General features: G+C 36.2%; 1 protein-coding gene across 1 annotated transcript; it reads left to right on the top strand.

Annotated features, from left to right (window-relative positions):
• LOC149193426 (pectinesterase 31-like) lies at window positions 1–4,596 on the top strand. The gene is made up of 5 exons (XM_089404842.1): window positions 1–346; window positions 422–526; window positions 642–719; window positions 3,777–3,964; window positions 4,067–4,596. Exons 1-5 carry the CDS (start codon window positions 101–103, stop codon window positions 4,401–4,403), a joined length of 954 nt encoding a protein of 317 aa, XP_089260968.1. The 5' UTR covers window positions 1–100; the 3' UTR covers window positions 4,404–4,596.
• The last annotated feature ends 21,925 nt before the right edge of the window (window positions 4,597–26,521 follow it).

Raw genomic sequence — 26,521 nt, 5'->3', positions numbered from 1 at the left:
GCTCTGGTCTATTTATATGTCCTGTTGGATTTTTTCACCTGCAAAGCTCGGTAGTGTGTTTCAAGATTAATTGAATCTTACAGTACCTAAAGCTGCAGTTATGGCTGTTACAAAGGTAGTTGCTCAGGATGGTAGCGCCGAGTACAAGGATGTCCAAGCTGCCATTAACGCTGTCCCTGTTGGCAACAAGCAACGAGTAGTAATCGAGGTTAAGTCTGGAGTTTACAGGCAACCCCTCTATATTCCTAAAACGAAGAATCTCATCACACTCCGAGGATCCTCTAGTGCAGAAGAAACTGTTTTAACATGGGACAATACAGCCAATAAGCCCATTAAACATCATCAGGTAGTGAAAAATTTCTTGGTAAAGTTCGTCCCTTTCATTTATGGAAAAATGACTTTGATTCATATTGATTCTCAGGATCAGAGCGTGATCGGCACTGGTACGTTTGCCTGCGGCTCTGTGATTGTAGAAGGATCGGATTTCATTGCTGAGGGGATTACATTTGAAAACTCAGCGCCTGAGGCAAGATTTGTGTATGAAATTTCAACTTTGTTAAAATGAGATTAGGTAGCTCATGTTTTTAGCAGGAGCAGGAGTTATTGTGCTGACGCCTTGGGCTGCCTGGTCACATTTGCAGGGATCGGGGCAAGCTGTTGCTATCAGAGTAACAGGAGACAGATGTGCATTCTACACTTGCAGATTTCTCGGCTGGCAGGTATCTTTCTACCTGCCTCTCTTTCTCCTTCTTAAAACACTCGTGGGATTTATTGCCAGCACACTTAAACATGGTCATCAAGGTCCGTGAAAGTTATTTATATGATTTAAAGGTTTCATTTGAAAATATTAATATATGATGTAAAGACTGTATTGTTAAATTTAATGATTTCATGGTTAAGAAAAGGTGTTACTATAAAAAGTTGTAAAATGCGTTTATTATGTAAAAAGTTATAGGTTCAATATTTGAGTAGAGATTGGTAGACACTTCAGTGGTCAAATAATTGGGTAGAGACGTGTTCCGTTCCTTGCAAATAAGGAGGTTTCTATTGATCATGTAAAATTATAATTTTTAATTAAATTTGTTTTTTTTGAAAAATATTAAATTTTATAAAGCAATTTTATTAAAAAAATAAAATTATATATTGACCTATAGTAAAACATAATTGAAGAGAAAATAATGAACTTTAATCTGCCAGTAATCTAAGTGGGGGTTAAGGTTATCATCGGCCAATTCCAACGTGGGTTTGAACTTACAGTAATGCAAGTTGCAAGTTTGGGGTTTTATTTTGAGGTGGATGGTAGGAGTTATCATTGTGAGATAAAAATGTTTACATATTTACATTAGAGTAAGCTTCACATGGTTTTAGTGTTTTATAAAATTTTAGTGATAGCATTTTATAAATAAACAGGTGGTTTTCTGTTGTTTTGGTCCAACATTATAAATTAATTCAGAGCTAAAGCTGAAGAGCTATGGCAATGGTTCTGACTTCTTTTGATATTCCGGAGACAGGGAGTGAGCATGAGAGTTTGATCTACTTTCTTGTTATTCGATAGTCTATGTATTTTAGTGTTTTTTGAGATCAGGCTTGATTTGAAGACCCAAATAATTTGAATTATGACGAAATTCATGAGCAAATCAAACATCCATATTCAGCCTATGCCTGTATACAGGCCGGAGCCTGACAGGCACCTAAATTATTTTAAATTACCATGCATTTGAGAGGAAGAACTAGAGATCCTCGATGGTTTTAAATTATTTTGCATCAAAGGTAGGGAGTGAGCATAGGCTTTCATATGACTCAGTGCACCTTGTAAAATGAAGTTCTGAACTTTTAATTGTTGCGATCAATCCTCAGGGGTTTTAGATTTAGTCATTTGGAGAACCCAAAACCCTAAGAGATGTTATGTTTTTTTTTTTTTTCCTCCGTGTCAGTGGTCAATTTGAAGACCCTAGAACATTTAAGGGAGGGCGAAACAATTAATAAATCAGAGTTGTGTGTGAAACCATGATTGGCATCCAGATTTCAGTAAGAGTCCCTACTAAACGAGAGCGTAACGAATAACCATTATCCCATCCACGGAGGGGGACAGAGAAGATTGTTAAAAGTTATAATCCGTCTTATTGGCCCCACAAAGCTGACTATAACCACCATTAGCATTATGGAGGGAGCAGGCTGACAAGGGCTACATCAAAACTGACTATAGCCACCATCAGGATAATTTAGAGGAAGCAGGCTGACAAGAGTTACCTACAGCCAGGTAAACATTATCAACTTTCAAAGAAAATTTTAACTTTGAAAAGATAGGTTGATGATTAAAATTGAGGAAAAGGGTTGGATAGTTGAAACTGCCTCAGCAATGGAAAATCTATCTGTTTATACCTTTAACTTTGCCATTCATAATTCTTTTTCAGCCTTGGCAGACAATGACTAAAATTCTGCATTATGCTTATGTATTACCAGCAGGAGGCTGAAAATTGACAACGGTTATCAATTTATCATCTGTTTCATTGTGCTAAGAAGGCTGTCAACTTGGCCTTTTATAATTCCTTGTCAGTCCCAGCACAGAGTGATTGAAAATTTTCATTGTGCTCATGTATTGCCATCATGAGGCTGAAAATGTTGACAATGGTTATAATCATCTGTTTCATTGGGCTGAGAAGGCTGACAACAGTGAATATTGAGGGCTGAGAAAGTTGATAATAGCTATTATCAGTTATATGCGGCTGAGAGAAACTAGGGGCAATACTGACAGACAAGGACGACAATAGCTATAAATAGAAGAAACTATATGTTTTATAAAATAGTATTAATAAGATAAACCTAAAGTCGTAGGCTAACTAGTTTGTAAAGCTATTTTAAAAATTATGGAAATTTAGGTAAGATTTTGAGAAAGTTTTGGTTGAGATCTTTGTAAATCTAGGTTCTAATTATCAAACTTCAAGATTTTGGGTGTCTTAAATGTTTTTTATGGTGCTGAATTTATTTCTGTTATTATAACATTTCTTAAAATTTTTTGGCCAAATTCCTACTATTTTTGACCATCCATGAAATTCCTCGACTTAGATAGATGACCCCAAAATTTAATATTTTATAAAACAGTATCAATTGAAAAAAAAATCGTTGTTTAGTTGTTATGAGAATCACTTTTATTTTTTTATAAATTTTAAATTTACTTTAATCCGTTTAAAATAATTTTATAATAAAAAATTTATCCAAATTACCTGGGTTAACAAATGGATCATTTTAGTTAATTTTAGGACAGTTGAATTGGTGATGTCATAGTGGCGGTGGTAGGCATTCATCTCATGTCTGGTTAATGGTAGGAATTCATCTCAGGTCTAGTTAATTTTTAGGGCAGTTGAATTTGATGTCATTGTGGGCAGTTGAATTTGATGTTATTGTGATAATGGTATGATTCATTTCATGTCACATTTATATGAGCATTCAATTCAGTTTTGAATTATGTATTGGGTATGTGGTTTCATCCAAAAAAAAATTGTGGTCTCAATCAACTTTTTTAGATTATTATAGTCGTAGCGGTCCCAATTAGGTTTATGTTAGAGGAGTATAAGCCCAGCTTAAACATCATTTTAATTCAGTTCGTGAGCCATATGTTAGGAGCATGTGGTTTCACCAAAAAAATTTACAGTCCCAGTTACTAATCACAGACCAAAAAAACATAAACAGAACGCCCTTCAACTCTTTCAGTATTTTTTGGAACATGACACTGCAATAACAATATGACTGCAAAGTGATGGTTTGATAATGAATAGGACACTGCGTATCTACACCATGGAAAGCACTACCTGAGAGATTGCTACATCGAAGGCAGCGTCGACTTCATCTTTGGAGATGCAACGGCATTGTTAGAACACTGCCACATTCACTGCAAGTCTGCAGGGTTTGTCACCGCACAGGGCCGTAGATCTCGGGATGTTCCAACGGCTTATGTGTTTCTCAGGTATGATCACAGTATTGCCAATGGAATGGGATTTGTTGAAGGGTTTAATTCTCATGTTTTTTCCTTGATCTCACTAATGAACGGGTGATGACCATCATGCAGGTGTGTTATTACTGGTAACGGGCAGGGCAATTATGCATATCTGGGGCGCCCATGGCAGCCATTCGCCAGAGTTGTATACGCTTACACGTGGATGGATGCTTGCATCAAGCCAGAGGGTTGGCATAACTGGGATTCAAAGGAGAAAGAAGGGACTGCATCCTTCTATGAATACAAGTGTTTTGGGCCAGGGAGTAATACGTCTGGGCGAGTGAAGTGGGCTAGGCAACTGAACGATGGTGAGATTGCTCAGTATGTAAGTCAGACTTTCATCGACCCACCCGATAAGAAATCGTGGCTGGTAAACAAGATGTCAATGAAATTACCAGTAACAGCCTAGCGAAACTATGAGGCTATCCCCGTTGAGGGCAGGGATCCTCCTATCCGCAGAGTTATTGTTCCAGGTTAAGTAGAGTGTTACTGTGCTTTCATTTAGAGTGTGATCTCGTTTTTCGATAATAATGTCCCTCGACATAACAGAAAAAAGGTTTTAAGACAGGTTTGTTTGAAATAAAATAAATATTTTGGTAGCATCATGGCATTGAGAAGAGCAAGATCAAGGCTTAAAATTCCTTTAATGAATGGGTTAATTTTATAAGTGTATATGTTATTCGGTAAGTAAACTTCTGTATATTATAGCATAAATAGATTATAATATTACTTTTTTTATTACAGTTTGTAACATTAGATAGGAAACCATCTTCAATAATGTCAATAACCAAAATACATAGTATCGTATGCTTTTGTCTGTAATATGGATTGTCATGACTCAAAATAAACACTGATAAAAACCGAATAATACAGCCGATTCATTAAGAAGAAGTTGAAACTTCAATGGGCTCTGGCTTGACCGCGCTACCTGTAGGTGCTTGGCCTTTGCACATTACTAATACATCCTTCAATACGAGCCAAGCAAGGCCGCCATCCCTCCTCTTCTTTTGTATGTGTATATCATATTATTATGGTTGTGTGTTTCATAAATATAATTTATTGGTATCTCTGAGTGTAAATGTCTGTGACTCATAATTTTCAGAAAAAGCTTTTTTTTTGGATTAATCACCTGGTCACCTTTCGAACCATGTAAAATGATTTTTTTTTTAATATTAATTATAACTAATTAAATAATATTATTTAAAATAATTAAATTTATTTAAAAAAAAAAATTAATATTATAATGTAGACCGTGAATATAATAGAGTGTGTATTGTTATTTTTTTGATGCGAAGGTTATCTATTCAAATTTTGAGTTAGGTTTCTCAACCACAAGTCGAAGTTAAACTCAAACAACTTATTCCAAAAAAATTAAAAAATTAATATTATATTATATGTTATTATATTTATATTTAAAAAAGTGTACTTTAATTTATAAACAAAATGATTTTTTTCACAATATTTTTTCTGGTTAATTTAAACCAAAATCCTATAGAGATTTAAAAAAAATAGAGTTTAAGTTGTTTAATTGGTAGAATTCTAGTTATTTCATTTATAAATTAGACTAGGCCTTTAAAAATTAATCAATTTTTTTATATAAATTTATAAATTTGTGAAAATGATTTAAAAAAAAATTGTTTACATATATGAAATGCTCCAGTGAATCTAATAGTTAAGAGCATGTGTTTCCTCAAGGGCCATAGGTTCAAAACCAGAGAAGGTAGAGTATGTACCCACAAAGAAAGAGATCTTATACACTAATATGATGTAAATCATTTATAATCATCAAAAAAACACAAAACATCATATTGAAAATTGACAAAAAAAAAAAAAAAACCAAATTTATCTGACATAAAAATCTTCGATACATTCTAAATATGTCAATCCCTTGCATTATACAAATATTCGCCCTCGCATTATACAAGTAACAACCGTGAATAATAGTTTATTTGTTTTTTTCATTTCATTTTATTTAAGAAAATATAAGAATTAAAAAATATATAAACATGGGTTAAATTCCTCTGCAGATTAGGAAGGCACCATTTGTTTCACTCATACTTTTTTGTAATCCATGTGGTGTCATATGCAGTTTTGTGTTCATTCACATTTTTTTCCTATATTAATAGTTTATTTTATGTCATTGTTGGAATTAAAAATATATTGTGTGTACTGAATCTTGCATTAACATAATGTTCTCAGTGATGATTTTTAGCTTCCTTCATCCTTCTCACATTCCAGGATAATAATGACAACTCATTTCAAGGGGAGATGAAGACCTAAGGTGTCCAGAGTTTACATTGCTCTTCCTCTGACCCACGGATAAACTCACGCTCTTCCTCTGACCCACGGATCAACTGGTGGAACTCGGGCAAGGAAACAAGTAAGTTGAGTTTCCAAAATGGAAAAATGAGTACAAAATCATAAAATGGGTACAAAACATAAAATGGCAATGTCAATCTACAAAACCTCATTGATCTACTTCTACACCAGCCGTCTTCTCCTAATCCGGGATGTTTACACAAGAGGATAAAGAAATAGGATCTGCTCATTCAAACGGAAATGCAATTGATAGCATCGAAGTTTTATGGGTGGAATTGTTTCGTATATGTATATATTCTTTTTTTTAGATCTAGGATAATCGGTAACTGGTGAGAGTTATCTGAGCAGGCCAGGATCAAATCCAACTGGCTGCCACTATAAACCTAGGCTAGGTATATGTATATATTCTAACATAGTGGAGACTCAAACTCGGAAAGGCATGGGAATCTGAATCGACCGGCCTCTATCATAATGTCCCATCAAACCTTAGCATGTTTCACATATTTATTAAATTAACTGTTTTATTTTTAAAATTGAAAATCTTTCATATTTTTCATATCATCCATTGCATGATATACGATGAATATTCTCTTAAAATTAAATTTGGTCTAACCATTTATTTACAAATCAAAATTCCTCAAGATCAATTTTTATATAGACTGTGCTATTATATAAATAGTGAAGTCTTTTTGCTCTACATTTGAAAGAGAGTCTTGCTTGCTCTATCCAAAAAATTCTAGGTTCCAAACTTTTAATATAATTAAGTTAATTTATTTATACATTGATTAAAATGAGACATCTAGCTTCCAAAATTTAACCTCATTTTTTGTAACACATTAAAAAATTAATCATTTTTTCTTTAAACATCCCTCCATTCTTCACAAATTAAATGTACGATATTCAAAAAATGAATCAATTTTCCTTGAAATATCCTACAATCCTCACAAGTTAGATGTACTATAAACAAGTTAGATGTATCAAACTATAACTATAGGAAGCTTCTTGAAATCTTTTAACTTTGGCCTGAAGAGCCATTTTTTTTGGTAGTTTGGTATACTTTGTTATTTTACTCCCTTCAACCTTTAAGAAATTATTCATTTTAGTTTATGCATGTTTTGCACACTAATAAGAAATTAGTAAATTACTCTTATTCTTTTAATCTCCTTTACATGTAACAAACACTTATTAGGTTCTGGCTATTCCTCTTCTAAAGAGGCAAGGGCCTTGTTTATGATTTCTATTCACATTAGAATTTTTACTTTCATGGGAAACAAATGTTTTTTTTATAGTGGTTTCCACTACAAATTGTATGTTTTTAGGTCTTTCTTCACCCAACATACCTTTATGTCTTTATTTGGGAGTATAGAAACCTATAGTATGTCTTTTGGTCTATACCAATATTATCTTTCTCTTTTATTATAAAATTGCGCTTGAGATTAATATACAAATTTGTCATTATGTGTCTTCATTACCTTCCCGCTTAACATAACTCAATCAAAGTCCGTATGCAAAAGTTATGTCACTCAGAAGTTGACCTTCCTACTTTCACGGCCATAATTTGAGAGGATGCCACATCATTGCCCATTATTCATGGAAAAGGGTCTAGTCACATGATTACGATGAACAAAACTCTAAAAGAGTCCATATTGTAACTTTGGTTAAGATTTGAGGTAGTCAAACTTAACCCTTAGTAGGTTATTGAGTTGTGTTATAATCGAACCACTAGGAGGAAAAGAGATTCCATTTTTTTCAAGTGCATTTGTTCCATAGATGAGGAAAAATAGTTGAAAGGGATAGGATGTAGATCGCACAGAGAGGATTTATGCATTGTAGTAGCCCAAAGACCATAAGCCATACTTCTTTGTACTCATAGCTATTTTCTATTCAGAGAAAGAGAGAAGAGTGACCTCACCTTCTAGTTGGGTTTTCTCTCGAAAAGGTTTCCTATGCATATGCAATTAATATTAATTTACAAACCAATGAAAGAGATTATTGGGAAAAATGTAATATTATTATAACATTACATTTTCCTCTATAATTTGTTCCGCCATCACTCTTATAGGAAGAATGTAATGTTATTATAATATTACATTTTTCCCCATAGTTCCCCCTATCCCCACTCTCAATTCCACCCTCCCATCCCCCCCCCCCCCACCTTATATGGAAAAGAGTCGGAGTGGGAGGAATATAGGAAAATTGAGGGTGGTGGTGGGAAGAATGATGGGGGAAAATGTAATATATACTAATATTACATTGTTCCTAGAAATTTCCCACACCCCCACCCTCATATGACATATTTTTCTAGATAATTCTCGCCACCACCAACCTCATATGGTCGAGGTATAATACTAAGTTTTTCATTGAGTGGGGGCGTGGGGAATTATGGGGGGAAATGTGATATTATACCCTTTCCATATTAGGGTGGGAGTAGGTAGGATTATTGGAAAAAATGTGCCATATGAGGGCAGAGGTATGGTGAATTATGGGGGAAATGTAATCTTATAATAATATTACAAATTTCCCAATAATTTCTCCAACCCTTGCCAAACTTTTTGGAAAATTGTCCCATATGAGGGTAGGAGTGGTGGGAATTATTGGGGAGAACGTAATATCATGTGGATGGGGGGAGGAGAAATTGTTGGGAAAAAATTCCCAAATGAGGGCATGGGGGAATAATAGTGGAAAATGTAATATAATTTCCTTCACCCTGGCTCGACCCTTGCCCTCATATGGCAGGGATAAGGGGAATTTTGGAAAAAATGTAAATATTATAATAAAGGTGGGGGTGGAAGGAATTATAGGGAAAATATAATATTATAATAAGGGCAAAGGTGGAGTGAATTATGGGGGAAATGTTTAATATTATAATAATATTATTTTTTCCAGTAATCACCACATTTTAACAATCATGTATTTATTAAATTCAACCAAGTGGGGTGAATTATGGAGGAAAATGCAATAGTATAGTAATATTACATTTTTCTCAATAACTACTACAATTTAATAATAATGTATTTAATACATTCAATTGATTAATATTAAGAAATCATAAAAATTACTAAATCCAAAACAAATTATTGTTGTAAAAAATTCATATATATATATATTATTTGCTAGTTTATGTGAGTCCTGAGATGAATGTTATTCATATATATTATTTGCTAGTTTATGTGAGTCCTGAGATGAATGCATGAATAACATGTGGCTCGAATAGCCATGACCTAAGGGCATCTAAACTATCAAAATCACCTTGGGATCGTGTAGCAATTAGGTTGTAGATTTTCAATTGCTCATGGAGTTTTAATCAGAATCACAAGACAAAAACCTACTCTATTTCTCTAAGGACATTAATTTACAATTTAGAACAAAAATTTCAGACATACAAGAAGAAATAACATACATGCAATAAGTATTTTTATCTAGGGAAAACAATCTACTAAAAACCCCAATGTCTTCTCGCATTAATCAAGTGAATAAAGATGTATTACAATTTTTTTCCTCAATTGAGCACACTCTGCAAATGCATAACCTGTTTATCTTCTCACTGAAGGCCTCTGACCCAGACTTAGTCAAATTTTGACTCTTCTTGAGCTTCTATTTCCTTACTCATTCCTTGAGGAATTAGGCCCCTATTATTTAGGAAAATCCTCAAATTAAATGGCACAATTCTTTAGGTTGATCATCTTACTGCATGCAACACCTCTACACAAAAGACTAGTCTACAACGAATGTTACACTGCCTAGAAATCTCCACCAAGCCTAGGTAGCTTGAATTCTCTGCATGTACTAGCTATTTTGGGTTGATTAATCAGCTAACTGGATGATTAATGAGTTTAATTGAAGTCCCACTACACAACTTGACCCTCCACTAAATCCTCCAACAATTAGAACTAGTTTAATTGAAAACAACCTTAGATAATTGACCTTAATTGCTACAAATTGTAGGGTTGTGTTATATTCTTTCCATGACTAGCTACCCTAGTTAAATGAGGGCTAGAGAGGGGGTGGAGGCAGTTAGCCCCTCTCTATGGGGTTCGAGGAAGCGCCCTGGGAAAAAAAAATTGGACCCTATATTAGGTGAGTGGACCTACCTATGGTTTTGTGCATGGTTTTTGCACATGGTTTTGGGCGCGATGGTTTTCAGTCCATGGTATTGGATGCTTCAACATGTATATATTTGTATTGTAACATTGAAAGGAACATAATGAAAAATCAAGTTGGTAGTCCCGGTTTTGTGAACTAGGGGAAAATCTCTGTGTATGTGTTTTATGTGTTATGCTTTTGCATTGTTTATTTTCTATTCTTAGAATTCATATGCAGGTAATTTCTGTACAGGTTTAAAATCTACACAAATTAGCAATCACACATGCTTAATTGAACTCTAACTCCTCCAACTCTAATTTACTGAGTAAATTGCGTGACACAATCCCGCAAATGGTGATATTGAATATCTATATGCTTGGATCGTTCGTGAAAAACAACATTTTCAAGAGCTTGATGCAACACTGATTATCACAATAGATCACAGTTGGATCCATCATCTGACCAAAAAATCCAAGAAGTATCTTTCTCATCCACATCGCCTCACATGAGCCTACTTGACTGTAGCCATGTATTCTTCTTATGCCAAGCTGAGTGCCACAAATATTTTCTTCATGTTGTACCAAGAAATCCTTGTGGACCCAACACTAAAAATTCCACCTGATGTACTCTTTTGGTATGATGAAGTCCCCACCCAATCTACATCTATGAAACCACATAGATTCACTCCCTTTGTCTGTTTGTACCATAGTCTAATCTGGGTAGTGCCTCTGAGGTACCATAGAACATGTTAAGTTGTCTTCCAAAATAATTTGGTTGGCCATAGCTTGGTTATGTTAGCCTCATACTCACATAAACAATCAATAAGTCCAAGTATTGACAAAATAATAAAATCATGAAATTATTAATCATGAAAGTACACTTATTCTGGATCGTAGGACCAAAGATGAGGATAATGCTAAAAATTAGGGATGAAATCACACAAAATCAACTAAGATATTTGTGGAGATATTCATGGAGATATAGTGGAGAAAGTTATGGAGAGGATTCAACCAATTAGCCAAATTGGTAATTTCTTATGAGAACTTAAATTCTATAATACAAGGCCTCATCTTAGTGTAAATAATGTATCATTATTTTTAGTGAATAATGTATCATTATTTTTGTGACTATACAATCAGGTTAAAATCATTTTCCGCCAAAGTTTCTGTCTCTTGAATTATTTTTTGGTTTTTCATTACTTATTTTCAATTGGTGTCAAGCTCCGGTGAGATTTATTAGACCCTGGCATGGAATGAGGGTTTGAGAATTGAGTATTTTCTTATTAGAACTCGATAGAGAGTTGCGTTCTTATTCATCGAAACCCTCTTGGAAGCATGTGGAGAATGGACTGTAAATGCAAAGTGGAGTGTGGAAGTCGTGTCTACGAAGACCTGTAACGTGGATTCATATTTGCAGAGACGAGTTGTATTTTCGTTATGGAGATCGTATAGTGTGACAACTTTTGAAAAGTTCCAAAACGCCCAATTATTTGAAGCAGAAATCAACTAATTGAAAATGTTTCTTTTCCATGTTCCAGTCTTTGGAATGGAGGACTCAGATTTTGTTTTGCGCAGGCATTAGGATCGCGTAATCATAGGGTGCATTATTCTAGATGAATTTTGAGTGGTGTAGTATAATCCTTGATTATTGAAGGCGTCATTTAGTGGTTTTTGCATCAAGAGCAGGGTTTGGCATGTCAAAATCCCTGGTGGTAGAAATCGATCTCAAAGATTTTATCTATATGCTCAGTGGCGTAATGCAACATTGAACGTTGTTCTGTAGAGGTCGTTGTTGTTAATCGTTGCAAAAGATACATGCTATAGCTTGACTGATCAATTTTGTGAAAGAATTGGCGGCCCCATTTTTTTGGAAAAATACTTGTATCTGTGTGGTGTAAAGTTCTGTGAAGAGAATCGTTGAAGTTGTGAGAGATCTATTCAGTCGTAGAAGCCTCAGCACTGGTTGTAGCGGAGGCTCCACTTCCAGAAAATCATACGCAACATTAAGCTCACATAAATTTTGGTTTCAAGGGCCCGTGCTCTTATATTTCCCAGCTCCCCACAGATTGACTATCTCTGGCTATAGATCTTGAGTTCTCAAAGAGCTATATTTTCTGATTTTTTCAAACACACAATAGACGAAAGAGTTGTTGAAACGCGACACTACTGAACCCCCATGAGCACTCATGGGAGATTACTAAAGATTTGGTTTTATTTATTTTCATATATTATTGTTTCTTCTGAAATAGCAATCCTACTCCTGCAGCGGTTGATGAGTTCATTGGATCTGATTATTTGAGTGGAATTTGTCAACCACCAAAGGGGTCGCTAGCAATCCTACTCCTGCAGTGGTTGATGAGTTCATTGGATCTGATTATTTGAGTGGAATTTGTCAACAACCAAAGGGGTCGCGAGCAATCCTACTCCTACATCGGTTGATGAGATCATTGGATCTGATTATTTGAGTGGAATTTGTCACCTATTGATTTGGCATTGTTTTCACAAATCTTGTTAAATTCTACCGAGGGTTGTTGTTGTTTGAGCTGATCTAGAATGTGGTTGAGGGTTTAAGAATTTCACCTACTATAGTGGATGAGCTCGTACAATAACGTATTTGGGTATTCTATGGCGGCATCGACATGGCTGATGACTTGCCGCGATGTGTTGAATGCTTTGTTGTTTTATTAAAATTCAATTGGACAGATGTACATGAGCCGTAGAAATGAAGAAGATCCAAGTCTACACATATTTAAAAATATTTTATTTCTTTCAACTGAATATACAGATAGCTAGTATGAAGACCTACGTTACACGTTACATAAATAGTGTGTTGCATTGAAAACATTTATAGAGTGCTTTTGTAAATCAAGCGAGGAACATCAAGCGAGGAGCCTCGAGATTTGGAAAGGAAATTGTGATTATTCACAGGTCCAGTGGAATAGTAAGCGATGTGTGAAAGACATACTTGAGGGAAGAACCAGAGAGCGAAGAAAGGCAGCATCATGAAGGCTCAACAATGTTAAGATCTGCACCAAGTATAGAAATGTAGATGGAACTGAGATTGTCTATATATTTGTGTGAAGTGATGAAAAGGAGTGAGTGTGGCGTTTCCAGACACATATTCAAAGAGGAAAATAGAAGTTCCATGCAAAAGACAAAACGATTAAAAGGTAAACACTATGTTGAAAACGTAAATATATTTATGGATGAGTGATTTAGCGTCTTCACTCTGAACACAGCCACCATTGGACGGATTTGAAATTATTATCACCGAGAAGATTTTGAAAAGACATGTATGGCTAATGGTACTTAAATTTTTATATGCATAAAGTGAATGGTGAATATACCTTTACATGCATAAGTTGTAAAGTTTAAAAGGAAACGTGACTTTAAGTGCCTTCATAAAGTTGTAATAAATAGTTTAATGGGAAATATGTAAAGGCTTTTTTAAAGAGTGATCATAAAGGTTTTTATGGAGGGATAAGAGTGGTATGTAATAATGAGGGTACATACCAGAGTGATAAGAATGTATTTTGGATAGATAAGGTGTGTTATAATTTTTTTTTTTAATTTTGGATGAGTGCATTTTGTATGAGAAGATATTTTTTGGAGTGATAAGGTGTAATTTTTTTGTAAATTTGGAGTGATAAGGTTGTAATTCAAAGTAATGTTTTTACTTTTATGGGTCTAAAAAGTAATTTTGTTAGTTAATTCAACTGAGACAGAGTCAAAGTCATGTATTTGAGGGTCATTAATGTTAGGAGTCAAAAGAAATATATATTTTTTATTGAATGAGTCAAAACTCAAATTGAAGACAAGTAAAAGCTCATAATGATGAAGTTGTCATTGTCATGTTGTAACGACAAGGGTGCATTCTCGGTTGAGCCCAACACCCAAGCTAGTCATTAAGTCAAATTGATAGGGGGTTGAGTTCTTTAAAATTCATAAGAAGTCATTTGAACTCGTCATCTACTTGTTGTAAAATCATTAACTTGGGTGCATTTTGGTAGTAGCTGACACCCTCATCCTGTTGAAGCAAAAATCAAGCGAGTGTGAAATGCAAGTGAGTAAGTTCAAGAGTTCAAGCGAGTGAGTTCAAATGGAGCAAAGTATTCAATTGTTAGAGTTTCTAAACAATCTGATACTATCCACTACTAAGGACATAGTGAAAATCAACAAAGCCACTCTTGCTGATATTAAAAGGCATCTACATTATGCACATGAGATCGTTGAGTTTCTCCAACTTGAGTCACAACTACAACGTGATGAGCTGCAATAGAAGAGTCGTGTTTCTAATCCATTCAACAACACAACTTCAAATGATGAAGATGATTCCAAGCCACTCAATGATACAACTTCAAGTGTAGAAGTTGTACATGATCAAGTCCAACCTTATTTTTCCAAGCCAATCATCAAACCATGGGAAGAAATTCAATGCAACAAAAATCGATATGGTTTAGGATATGACAAAGATGACAAAAACTTGCATATTCCTAATTATTCAAAACCAATCAAGTTCATCAGTGGAGGATTTCTTGATCAAGCAATATAAAAATCAATGAGAAAGTTGAAGAAAAGCCAAAATGCCAGAATTGTCAAAGAACTGGTCATATGGAAGATCATTGCTTTGATCTCCATCCTTGTCACCATTTTAGCAAGAATAATCACCCCTTAGAGAGATGTTGCAAACGAAACCAACTAGCCAGATTAAAGATTGATTATGCATAGATTGATACTTGGGAGTGGTTGTCAATAGTCAAATGATTGTATATGTTTTATCGCAAAATTCAAACTCACATGAAGACAAATATTGCAACCAACAATCAAATGAAGATGGTACTCTCAATTGTTTGAAAAGGGGAGTACAATGGTGAAAGTCTCATACATCTTAAGGGGGAGTTCAAAAATCAAGTGAATTGGTCTCTCCTTTCAGCTGACAAAGGTGGGAATTGATGATGAAATTGAAATTGAATTGTTGATGATGGTTTTCAAACTGAAAGTTTCGAAAACAACACAATTTTCTAGTGGGAATAAAAATTTTTCAGTGGACAAGCGATTGGGATATTGATTGAGAGTACATTTATGGGCATTTTTGTTCACTTAGATGGTCATTGGACCTAGAAAAGGATAGATAGATCCTTTTGCATTGTAGCTTCACATTAGATTGATTTGTCAAGAATTTTCAAGGATGTATTAGACTTGCAGCTAATTCACTTGTCCACATAGCACATATATGGTTGTGTGTTCACAAGATACATTATTGAACCAACCAACTACCAGTAAGTAGTAGCATCAACTTCCTCACCTGAAATGGCATCCCCTTTCCTCCAATTGGTTTCTATGGTGTCTCCATGGGTTTGAACTCTAAAGTATCTTATTGGCATACTTTCCTTGAGAGACAAACAGTTCCCAATCGCCTTTCCATACTTCCAATCTAAGAAAGTAGTGCATGAGATCCATGTCCTTCATTTCAAACTCTCTTGCAAGTTCCTCCTTGCAATATATGATCAACTACTCATCGCCAATTAAAATTAAATCATCAACATATAAGACAATAATGCAAAAATTACCTTGTACGAAGAAATGATATAGGATTGCATCTGCTTCGCTTTTGGTGAAGCCCAAACCAGTGAGATAGTTATCAATCCTAGTGTACCAAGGATGGGGTGCTTTCTTGAGACCGTACAATACTTGCTTGATTCTACACACATGAGAACCCCGATCAAAAGTATCTAAGCCTACTGGTTTCTCAATATACACCTCTTCCTCAATAACTTCATTAAGGAATGTTATTTTCACATCCATCTGGTGGATCTACCACTCCATCTATGCAACTAGATAAATAATTTATCTAATGCATGAGTACCTTACTACATGAGAAAAGGTCTCCTCATAGTCAATTTGTTCAACTTGAGAGCACCCCTTGGCCACAAATATTTCCTTGTACTTTTCTGTGATTCTATTTCTACATGATTTACATTGAAGATCCATCTCAAATCCACAACTAATTTGTTTGTTGGTCTTTGGACCACTTCCGAAACATTATTCTTTACAATGGACTCGTATTCATCCACCATTGCATCAACCCATATAGGTTTCTCTACTACTTCCTTGAAATAGGATGGCTCAGTCTCCACAAGCTTAGTCATTAGAGCCATGTATCCAGTGTACCGATCTAGTGACCTTTTCTACCTGCGCTAATTTGAAGGAGCACCCATATTATCCCTCGTATCTTGCACAACTATCTCAGCTTCCTTGGTCCTTTTCCTTCCTTCTGTAAATGGTTATACTTGAGTGGTTCTCCTCCCTCTAATCCTTAATTTGTGGTTGCTCCACAACTTCCTGAGGCTCCTCCTTTGGAGCTAAAAGTTCCTCTTCTGGAGGGATATGAAGCTCCCTCTCAAGAGAGAACCACATCATTCTATCTTCATCAAATTGTACATCCCTTCGCACAACTATCATTTTGAGGGATGGAAACTACACGTGATATTTGTGGAGAGTTTATGGGTAACCCACAAATACCACCAATTCTGCTAGTAGCTCTAGCTTCTTCCTTGATTATTTGAAGACATAGCAGTAAACATAGGTCCAAAAATCCTGAAGTGTGACACATCTGACTTTCTCCCCAAGAAAGCCTCCTCTGATGTAATCATGCCCAGAATCTAATGAGGACTCCGGTTCTACAAATAAAATTTTATGTTGTGTGCCTTGGCCCACAAATGTAGAGGTAGGCTTTTATCATGCAACATTTCCCTCACTGCTCCCACAATGCTACGTTTCTTTCTCTCGGCCACCCCATTCTGTTGTGGGTCATAGGGTGTTGTCAACTCTCATCGAATGCCTTTTTTTCACATAAATTTTAAATTCCTTTGACACGTACTCACCTCCATTATTTCTCATGAGAGCCTTCACCTTCTTGACTTTTTCTTTCTCAACCAGTGCCTTGAATTCTAAGAACTTGGAGAATGCCTCATCCTTCTTCCGCATGAAGAAGATCTAGGACTTTTGTGAGAAGTCATTAATAAAAATGACAAAATATTTGTGCCTAGTAGTGGAGGCTATCGAGAAAGGTCCACAGACATTAGAGTGGATCCTTTCTAGGACTACATATGATTTGATGTCCCAATCATGAGATTTGGATTTTGTATACTTCCCAAAATTACATCCTTTGCATACATCCTACTACTCAAGTGCTCCTTTAGGGAGGCTTGTGGTTATCTGCTACATGATCTTCAAAGCGCCATGATGAAAATGGCCAATTATTCTATGCCAAAGTTCACCGAAATCACAGCTCTGCACCTTCTCTGCCTTTGTGCTCAATGCAAAACAATCCTCCACATTTCACTTGTATAGGCTCTTCATACGAAACTTGATATGCTTCACTTGTCTCGTGGCTACGTGTCTTAGGAATGCCTTTCCTTTGTTGAAGATCACATAATAACCATTGTCTTCCAAAACTGCAACAGAGATGAGATTTTTATTTAGGCCCAGAATGAACATGACATGTTTGAGCCTGAGGGGGAGCTCGACTCCCTCTGAAAGGTGACTGTACTAATCCTGATCACTCTATACCTTTTTTCATCCCCCATCTTGATGTGCACCTACAAATATTTCTCCTCTAGGTCACTAAAAAATTCTCTACACCTTGCCATGTGGAATGATGCATTTGAGTCCAAGTACCACATGCTCCCCATCATTGTGTTGGACATGCATGAAATGAGGGTAAATTCAAGCTCGAATTGTGAAGCCAAAGCTTCACCTGCTGCTCCTCTTGAGGTTTTATTGCTTGTCTTCTTGTGTGGACACTTCGTGACATAATGCCTGAATTCATGACAATGGAAGCATTTAATTTTTGACAAATATTTCTTCTTTCGCCCTTGACTAGATTATGGTTTGGATTGGTATTTCTCCCCTTTTCCATTCTTTTCCTTTCAAACCAATGCAATTTTTTCTTCATCCTCACCCTTGCATGAAGTCTCATATTTGGTATTCCTCCTTATTTCCTCCTATACCAAATCAAACCATAACTGCTCCCAATTTAGTAGTTTCTCCCTCCTGTTCATTGAATCTTTATATCTATGCCAACTTTTGGGAAGGCCTTGAAGGGCTAGGCTTACCAAGTCATCTTCAGGGACAGTAACACTGGCTCCACTGTTGAGAAATGGCAACAAGAAATTCCAGTTTAATTTGTCCTTGAATTAAAATGAGAATTAAAATCGAATTCTATTCTCATAGCAACTTGTAAATAGTTAATTATGTTTAATTAACTTAATTAGCTTAGGAATTTCGAGTTGGAAGTCTTTCTTTAGTCATGTATATGTTCTCCCTAAGTTTTAGGGGTCCAGTATGAGTTTAAATTGAGTTGGAAATTAGATCGCTCAATTTACTGAGTTACGTTCAGTTAAATTAATTCTAAATTGTTTTTCGAACTAATAGAGGACTAACAGATAGTTGGTGCACTAATGGATCTACTAGTGCTACTCCAGTTAACTGAAGATTCCCTCATCAGAAACTCATGCATGTGAGTTCATAGAAAGACCCAGTTGAGACTAGAGTGAAGGGACATTGTACTATCAGTGGTATTATTTATTGGAGTGTAAATATGATGCCTGCATAAGAGATTGATCCTATGTTTAGATTGCATATTTTTGGAAGCATGAATTCCCTTTAAATATGGGTTATTCATCCTAGGAATTATGCAATATATTAGAGGCTTGGAGAGTTGTAGAATTGGTTAAGTGTTGGCAAGGAGCTTGCTTGTGAGCTGAGAGAGTTAAGCATACTTGTGCGGAATTTTTCTAGTGAGAACAAGCTTTGTATATTCACTCATATTTTTGATATATGCAATACAGATAGCAGGGTTTTGAGCAGTGGCTTTCCCTAGATACATTTTTTGTTATGTGTCATTGATTTATCTTCTTCTTGTTCATATCGTTTTCATCGATCTGTTGGCTTCCACTAGTTGAACATAGAAGTAGATTCTTGTCCTGTGCTTTAGTAAATTGCATGCACTTGTGAATATACAAGATTTTCTACATGGTATCGGAGATGAGAACAATATATTAAAGGAGATTTCAAAGTTTTGAGTTTGAATTACAGGTGAAATTCGAATTTGCAATACATACTTCAGGATCAACATATGGTGTTCTACGGTTTGCAACTCGAGTATGCCTTAGAAGGAAACTCGAATTTTATAGCCTGGGGGGACAGAATGGAGGCTATGCTAGTGGATGATGGCTTGAAGGAATTAGTTGATCAAGAAATTCCTAAGCCAACAGCATCAGCTGCACAAAATTTGGTCGAATGGAAGAAGTTTGTGGCAAAGGCGAGGTGGATAATCCTTGAGGGAGTTTGAGGCCACATTGTCTCAAGTCTCCATGGAAAGGAAACTCCATATACTATGTGGAAAGCATTGATGGATTTGTATCAAAACAACAATGACCAAAGGAAATTGGCATTGAAGGAAAAAAATTGAAAAATCAAAATGAAGAAAGGAAAGATGATTCCAAAATACTTGACCAAGTTCACTCAATGTCATGATGAACTTGGAAGTGTTGGAATCATAGTTTCCGATGATGATATGGTGAGTCTTGCTCTTTTAGGACTCCCAAAGAGTTGGTGATGAGCACCAGTATTGCAGCAAGAATGCTGCAACTCCCAAGGCTACGAACTTTACTTCATCGACCCGGGGTTCGTACAAACTTGGAGGTGATAGTGTTGTATACACAAATAGATGTAATGGTATACTCTTGTCACTTTTCAACTGGGGTGATAGACCACTAGGGTTTCTCAAACCAGTCTTCTATTGACTAGAAGAAGTCTGACTACCAAATGGAGAAGGGAAAATTATCCTTAGTGAAAGAAAATGAATGTTTCCTACTTTAAGGAATGAAATATTGAATTGGAAGATGCTTGTAAAGTGACATGAAATCCTTTAGCTACTCATTGACACATTTTGCTTGCAAAATAAACCTAGCTTAACCTTATTTATAACATGTGATGATCTAAACTAATTGAGCATGGAATCTGATCTAGGGAGTATTATAACTGGCATGCATGTGCTAATTTAGCAATTGTGGAAAAAGCTCTTTTTTTATGTTTTCATTTTATGAATGAAAATGCTAATCTTCATTTGTTCTTTGGCAGGGGAGACAGGTATGGAAGAGGAGGTCTGGACTGGTCTTAAAGGTATGGAAGCCAAGTGGAGGCCTAATCCAAGCTTAAATGACAATTTTTCTAAAAACGGGTTCAAAACAGGAAGCTATAGAGTTTGATGTATTACTACTACAGGATGTCCTAGTTCTACTACATGATGCGTTGTTTTACTATAGGAAACAGGCTGAAAGCTTAGGAGGTAGTAAGGAAGGTGGAATGAAGTGTGGGAAAGGTATATAATGGAGGAATAAGGCATGGATGGGGTGAACACTATCTAGGGCTCAATCAAATGCTTCAAGTTGGTTGGATTTGCTCAAGGGAAATGACGATTTTGCTTACAACATAAGAATTTGGATTTAGGGTTTAGTGGACTTTGGAAACATGGGTGGATAAGGCTTGGATGAGGCAAATGAGATGAGGTCTCCATGAAAATTAAAAGCTCCTACAACAACATACATTCTTGTATTCATTTATGCACAAATTCATCTATACATGGGAAAGATTTATTAAATGGTAGGAAATAGGGTTATTACCATCTAGTGACTAAGTTCATGAATGGAAGTTCTTTGAAACCAATGCAAAACTTAATAGATCAACAATGACAACTGTAACTCATCCTAAGAAACTCGAAGACAGTGACCTACTCATCAAGAAACCCTAGATTATGCAGTAAAGTAAGAAATTTGTTTTTGGGTTGTATGAATGGAACCCTCAAGTCATGATCCCATAAGGGAGATGAGGTGAAAGTCACTATCACCAGCTTTTCTAGAGTTTCTTCTGTCACTATGATACCACTGATCTAACTATCCACAAATGGAAGCAAACTAATTAGTCATCCAAATACTTGCAAATTAATAAAACCAAAATCAATTTAGCAGCTAACTATGAATCTAATCTAAGCATTCATGTACAACAAGAGGAACCTCTGCTGCTAAGGTTGGGACCTAACCCAAGAGCTTCAACACTCTGAGTCAACTTAGTGCTAGATCAAGGGAATAATTTTCATTTTCATTAGAATATCAAAAATACACAAGAGTCATCAATCGCAATGTCTTAGCTCGAAAATGCCTCTTGGCTACAATAAAAAAGTTGAATCCTAATGAGGCTCTAGGCCTTCTTATTTATACAATTGAAGTTACCAACAACTTCCTTAAATTTAGGGAGCCTTGGCTCCCAAACTCGAGATCAGCTGGTCTTTAACTATCACTGGCTTGGCTACTAATGATCTTAATGGCTTGGCTGCTTGTAACTCTGAGTTGATAAGATCTGGTAGAGTAATCTTCGAGTGCATGAGGAGTTAAGGGGGGAGATCCAATCTCCTAAAGTCCCTCTTTCTTGTATACTTTGAGTTCATGCACTTTAATTAGCCAAAATTTGCTCCAAAACCTACAACCAATGCACATTAGACCAAAATACATGACATCTCATCTTTACCCTTCTCATTAAGCAAAATATAACAAAGCATGTAAAGAAATGTGAGAAAAGTTGATTTTAGTAAGTTGGACAGTGGCATTAAGGTCCATATAATTTAGCCATTGATGAGCCTCATCATCACCCCCCTACTAAAAGTTTTTCTCATCCTCTGAGAAACTCAATCTATTTCCATGTCTTTCATTACTTTGGTGGCCTCCCTCACATTTCAAGCTTTTGTTGTAGTATCCTCCTCTTGTGGATAAAATCATACATGCTTCTCTATTTCCTCCCTTTGCTTTCTTTCTTCTTCTTCCTTTCTCCCTTCTAACATACCCAAGAGCAATGGTGGGCTGAATTCCAAGCCAATCCAATTGACTTTGAGTCTCTGCAATGCTTTCTTATACAGTGGGGTCCTTTCTAGTGCATCCCTTATTCTTTCAGGAGAATAATACTTCCTTATCTTTAGGTTGTAGGATAAGGTGTTCCATCTCCTTTGGCATGCCTGCTAGCTTTCATCCCCTAGCAATCTCAAATTGTCCTCAAAATGAGTGATTGCTTTCTCTTGTGTAACTAGGTATCTTAGTGTAAGTTGGGGATCATTGGCAATGAGGTTGTGGGTGATAATGAAAGCCATGGATTTGATTTGTTCTGCTCTAATGTAAAGGGGTTTTGTTTCTTCTCTTTCTAATACCCTTTTTACTTCTTTAGCACTGGCCCCTTCATTATTCATCCATGATGCCAAGGCCATCAGTTGTAAGTCCCCTAGGTTTGGATTGGGGTCCCACACATTCAAATCTGTTAGGGCCAAGTTGTGTAGGTAGAATTTAGATATCTTGGCCCTGCCCTCTAGGGTGCTTTGGTCACAACAGTAAATGAACTTCCTATAGTTTTGGAAAGGCATAGTTCCACGTTGTGCTAGGGTTTTTATCTGAAACTACATCCATTATTCTTTGAGGTATAAGGCATATGATTTTGTCAGCATCCTGCACTGGAGTGCCTTCATGGAGAGACTTGCCATAGTTTCCAATTGGATCCCTTTTTCTTGTACTTGCCTCCTCAGCCATGTGTTCTTAGCCTCTAGTTGAGATTTCATCACTCTTTCCCTGTCTCTTATGCTACTCAACTCTCTACCCATTTCTAGCAGCTTTTCTTCCATATGGCCCACATCCTCTACACTTTTGATTTAGCAATTTGCATCCAACGATGTGTCCTTGCTCTCTCCCTTTCAAGCTCAAAGAATAGAGGGATGGAAAATTTTTGTGGTATTACTCTACCTCCCTCAATGAATTTGTAATAGGAGCTAAGGTTTGGTTGTGGGCTAGGTTCCTTCAGCTCCCAAGACTCTCCCTTTACTGTCTCTTGAGTATCTGTCTCTCCTTGTATTTGGGTTGCTGCCTCTCTTCCTTCCCTTTTTCCCCTGTTGTCTGTTGGGTGTGGAGCTGATTATCTTCTATATTCAAAGGTATCGTTGCATTGGACCCCAGTTCGCTGCAGGGGGGGTCCAGGGAGGGTGGCCACGACCTTTGGGAGGCCCCCCTTGGCGAGGAATCGAGGGTAGGACCCCCAAAGCTAAAAATAGATGTAAAATTGCCTTGTAAAATGTTTTAATTTCATAGTCAATCTAGGCCATTCATTAGGCAGAGATCTGACGGTAGAAGTTATGTTTAATTTAGGTTTTTTTCACTAGAAGGCAACCCCTTGCTATATATGAGGGAATTGTATTGTGTCTATGTAGATCTATATTCTGAATGAGAAAGAGAGAGGATATTGTGTGAGAGCGAAGAGGGAATTACAACGGATCTGCTGTAGGTTGTATCTCTTCAGTTTGCTGGATAATATAAAAGGAAGGATTGACTATTTCCCGTGGATGTAGCCCAAATTGGGTGAACCACGTATATCTGTGTCTCTCTTGTTTTATGTGTTTTCTGTGTTTGTATTTCTGCAATATATTTTATGTGTTCCATTGCTTTGTAATATATATAATTTTCTAACAACTAGTATCAGAGCTGAAGGTCTATTTGACTGATAAACTCGCATGAGAGAAGGGTTCTTGGTTTGAGTGAGAGAAATGGCAGAAGATTGTAGGTTTAGGGTCGAAAAAATTTAATGGCCAAAACTACCAGATGGAAGATTATTTGTACCAGAGAGATCTGTACCAACCATTGAGTGGAAAGGCAAAGAAGTTGATGAGTATGACAGACACAGAATGGGATATTCTCGACAGAAAGGCACTTGGAACAATACGGCTATGCCTAGCGGCATTGGTAGCCTTTAATATTTCAAAGGAAACGACAACAGAAGGTTTAATGTCGACATTGGCCAAACTATATGAAAAACCCTTGGCCTCAAAAAAGGTATTTCTTATGAAGCATTTATTTAATATGAAGATGTCAGAAGGTGGATCTGTTGCTGATCATTTAAATGAATTTAATACAGTTACCAGTCAGTTAAATTCTGTAGGGGTAACTTTTGATGATGAAGTTAAGGCTCTATTGTTTCTGTGCTCATTGCCAAAAAGTTGGAATGGTTTAGTTATGGCCATTAGTAACTCTATCTCTAGATCTAGTACTTTAAAGTTTGATGATGTTGTCGGTGCAATCCTTAGTGAGGAAATGCTATGGAAAAGATCCGGTGAGACATCAGGTAATGATTTGACTGTAGAGACTAGGGGAAGAAAAATAGAAAGAGGAAAGATCCTTGGATATCACAGTAAGTCAAGAAAAGACAGATCCAAGTCCAGATCAAGGATAGTGTGCTAGAAATGAGGGAAGAATGGACACCTGAAGAAAGACTGCAAGTCTCAGAAGGGAAAAGAAGTAGATGCACAGCAAGAAAATAATCATGAAGCGAATGTGACAGTTGATGTGTTGCAAGATGCTTTGATTCTTTCATTAGAAAATATTATTGATGCCTGGGTGGTAGATTCAGGGGCCTCATTCCATGCCACACTTGATAGTAAATTTTTTCATGATTATGTTCAAGGAGATTTTGGACAAGTTCTATTGGGTGATGATAAACCCTGTAAAATCATTGGAATGGGTACAATTTTCATAAAATAGTAGAATGGAAATCAATGGCTATTGAAGGATGTAAGTCATGTTCTAGATCTGAAGAAAATATTATTTCAACAGGGCAGTTGGGAGGTGAAGGTTGTGTAACTACTTTCTCATATAAAACCTGGAAGGTCACTAAAGGAGTCCTGGTAATGCAAAAGAAGAAAAGGTTGGTACATTGTATTTATGCAATGGTATTTCTAATTATGCTAATGCTTTAACCTCTACAGGAGAAGATACGACATTGTGGCATCATAGGCTTGGGCACATGAGTGAGAAGGGGATGCATATCCTTCACTCAAGAAATTTGTTGCCAGGTTTGAAGCATGTTGATTTGGAATTCTGTGAAAATTGTGTTTATGGAAAACAGAAGAGAGTCAGATTTCTCAAAGTTGGGAAGGAAAAGAAGAACGAAAAATTAGAGCTTGTACATACAAATGTATGGGGACCTACTCAGGTATCATCTCTCGATGGCTCTTGTTATTATGTTACTTTTATTGATGATGCAACCATAAAAAACTGGATTTATTGTATTCAAAATAAATCTGATGTTTTCGATACTTTCAAGAAATGGAAAGCTTTGGTTGAAAATGAGACAGGAAAAAGGTTGAAGTGTTTCAGATCAGACAATGGAGGTGAATATTGCAGCAAAAAGTTTGATAGGTACTATTCAAAAAATGGAATTCACATAGAGAAGACAGTTCCAGGAACACCACAACAAAATGGTGTGTCTGAAAGGATGAATGGGACAATCATGGAGTGTGCAAGGTGCATGAGATTGCATGTAGGATTGCCTTTACAATTTTGGGCAGATGTTGTAGATACTGCTACTTATCTAATAAACATATGGCCTTCAAGTTCCTTGGATGGTGGTATTCCAGAGGAGGCATGGACAGGTAAAAAGGTAAACTACTCATTTTTAAAGACTTTTGGTTGTGAAGCCTTTGTCCACATTAATAAAGAAAATGGAACAAAGCTTGAGGCAAAATAAAAGAACTGTACTTTTATTGGATATGGTGTTAATGATTTTGGTTATCGCTTTTATGATTATGAAAAACAAAAAATCATTAGGAGCAGAGATTTCATATTCAATGAAAAGGTTTTGTATAAGGATCAGCTACAGGAAAAGAAAAAAGAAAAAGAAAACAAAGAATACACAGTGCTTGATGAGATCACAGAAAAAGTGATGGTGCCTAAAAATCATAATGATCAATGGGTAAAACAACAACCACAATGGAAACAAGCACCTCAAACACCTAAAAGTGGTGTTAGAAGATCTACTTGGATAAGTAGACCCCCTGAACGATACTCTCCTTCATTATATTATGTACTGTTGACTGATTCTGGTGAACCAGAATGTTATGAAGAAGCAGTGCAGGTAGAAACCAGGAAGAAGTGGGAGCAAGCCATGAAAGAAGAGATGGACTCCTTAGCACATAACAAGACTTGGGACTTATTCGGGTTGCATGCAGTAAAACAACATTTCAGAATAAATGGGTTTACAA

This window comes from Pinus tabuliformis, chromosome 2_2 (assembly GCF_031772625.1).
Source record: "Pinus tabuliformis cultivar Carrire ecotype Pingquan chromosome 2_2, CPIR1, whole genome shotgun sequence".
NCBI classification, from domain to species: Eukaryota; Viridiplantae; Streptophyta; class Pinopsida; order Pinales; family Pinaceae; genus Pinus; species Pinus tabuliformis.
This window is presented reverse-complemented; position numbering and strand designations above follow the sequence as displayed.